Source organism: Sinocyclocheilus grahami, unplaced genomic scaffold, assembly GCF_001515645.1.
Source record: "Sinocyclocheilus grahami isolate Dianchi unplaced genomic scaffold, SAMN03320097.WGS_v1.1 scaffold766.1, whole genome shotgun sequence".
NCBI lineage: Eukaryota > Metazoa > Chordata > Actinopteri > Cypriniformes > Cyprinidae > Sinocyclocheilus > Sinocyclocheilus grahami.
In genome coordinates, this window is record NW_015505945.1 from 160,268 (window position 1) to 162,880 (window position 2,613).

The 2,613-nt window shown below is 32.3% G+C and overlaps 1 protein-coding gene across 3 annotated transcripts in view; it reads right to left on the reverse strand.

Annotated features, from left to right (window-relative positions):
• Nucleotides 1-2,613, reverse strand: part of LOC107561321 (trichohyalin-like) — a 25,234-nt gene that overhangs the window by 12,094 nt on the left and 10,527 nt on the right. For all 3 annotated transcript variants that reach the window (XM_016245744.1, XM_016245742.1, XM_016245743.1), the window contains exon 6: nt 1,643-1,716. In XM_016245744.1, the coding sequence (XP_016101230.1) occupies nt 1,643-1,716 (74 nt within the window). The remainder of the gene's footprint in view (nt 1-1,642; nt 1,717-2,613) is intronic.

Below are 2,613 nucleotides of genomic sequence, written 5' to 3' on the forward strand. Positions count from 1 at the left end.
TTGTATCACACTTGACGTTGTTCATTGTTTGCTCATAACTGGAGTCACTTAATCATGCAGATTTATGCTACAAGCTCTGTGTAGAGTTGTACAGTAAGAAAGTTATTTCCTTTAACCAGGAAATTAACGTTCTTAGAATTGACAGACAGTTGACCCTGAGAGGTCAGCTAAATATCTACAGCGGATCTAAATGTTTATAATTAATTATAACTAGTTATGATTAATTATTCATATTTCCCCATGAGCTGATTCACTACATAATCATGATTATTTACAGAAAATTGTGTGATTAGTTAATTTTTGTTTTTTTATTATTATTTATTTTATAAATAATAAAATGTTAATTAATAATATATATATTTTATGACTATGTATAATAACATCTTTTATAATATGAATAAAAAGCTCTAGAACTCAAATATGGTTCTTCTGTGTTTTGTAACCAATCGCAATTTGCCAAAATGAATATGCACATATTTAAATTGTATGATTTGGATTTAAAAAGGGAACAATTTTAATGAATAAAAACTTAGTGATCGTTTAACTTTAGAAAACTTAGAATATAGTGCAGATTTTTTTATGGACTACAATTATAATGGTTTTATGATTATTTATTTATTTACTTTTTGCCAAATTGGAACTTAATCTCTAGTAACATTTTGCTATCACTGTATTATAAAGAACAGCGTCAGAATCACATTTCTTCTTTTGTATGTGACTTTGGTGGAGGAAATAAAGCTATATGGGTTTGTGATGATACAATGGTAAATGATGACAGAAGCTTCCCAGCAGCATCTTGTAGGATTCCTTGCAATGGTTTTGAATAATCTCTTCACAGGCTCTAAACAAAAGGCATAGTTTTCACTGAACTTGAGCCAAGGATAGACCTGTGCATTCAGGTTTATTGTTTTTGGATAATGGCCAATAGTACAGCTTAACATCCTACTTCCTCCTTTAAACAAAGCACACCTTAAAGGAACACGCCACTATTTTTGAAAATAGGCTCATTTTCCAATTCCCCTAGAGTTAAACAGTTGAGTTTTACCGTTTTCTAATCCATTCAGCCGATCTCCGGGTCTGGTGGAAGCACTTTTAGCTGTAGCTTAGCATAGATCATTGAATCTGATTAGACCATTAGCATCTCGTTCAAAAATGACCGCAATGATATTACACAGCACCTGAAAATAGTCCCCAGCTAGGTAACTTCCAATAAGCCTATTTTCAGGCGCTGCGTAATATCATTGCGCCTGCTGCACCAATGGTACGGCAGCAAAGTTCCTTGATTATTACGCCGGAATAAGAGTATAGTTCCTAGCCATATCGGCCTAGAAAATCGCAACTTTTCATTTTCCGTCGGTCTTAGTACACGATGTAACTACAGAAGAGTCAAGTTTTAAATAGGAAAAATATAGAAACTCTTTGGTCATTTTTGAGCGAGATGCTAACGGTCTAATCAGATTCAATGATCTATGCTAAGTTGCAGCTAAAAGTGCTACCGCCAGACCCCGAGATCGGCTGAATGGATTCGAAAACGGTAAAACTCAACTGTTGAACTCTAGGGGAGTTGGAAAATGAGCCTATTTTCAAAAATAGTGGAGTGTTCCTTTAAATCTGGTAAGGTCTAGGCAAAATGTTGACGTACTTGTGCTTGTCGTGTTGATACAGCTTCTGTCTCTGTTCATCGTCTTGCTTTTTCCTCATCTCTAGTTTATTGGCCTGCAATGCATTAAACATGATATGTGCACTTTAGATGTTAAAATACTTTATTCTCTTTCAGCTTAATATGCAAATGAACTACATTATTAGTAAGCCATTTGTAGATTGAGTTCTCCAAAAAGTGTAAACATTGTGGCTCTGTGACACTATAGCAACATTACTCAGTTTGTTTAAGCAGTCTGACCAGGCAGACAGTGGGAAACCTGTTTGAATACAATCAATCAGTATTTTTACAATTTTATTTAGCTATATATGGTGACACTTTAGTGTAGGGACCAAATCTCACTATTAACTAGTTGCTTATTAGCATGCATATTATTAGCATATAGGCTGTTTATTAATGCTTATAAAGCACATATTCTGCATGATCATATTCTACATCCCTTAATCCTACCCAATACCTAAACTTAACAACTACCTTAATAACTATTAATAATTAGATTAAATAATTATAATTTTATTGAGGCAAAAGTCATTGTTAGTCGGTAGTTAATAGTGAGAATTGATCCTAAAAATAAAGTGTAACCATATAAAGATATAGAAATATAAAAATACAGTGTTGTCCATCTGAGACCACTAGTGAAAGTTTAGCATTTTTCTAATTTAATACAACATTTTTCATTAAACTGATTAAATTGTTTGATTATTGAACTTTAAATAGTGCAGAATCTTTATATTGTAATTACTTATTTTAATATTTACTTTATTTTGTTTAATTATATTTATATTATGTCTCAACATTTGTAGCAGAATGTTAGGTAACACTTTATTTTCGATAGTCCACTTTAGACATTCTATTAACAGTAAGTAACTTTGCAACTACATGTCAACTAGCAGTTAGTAGAGTATTAGTAGACTGTCTGCTTAATATCTTCTAACACTTTCTTTGTCAACTTA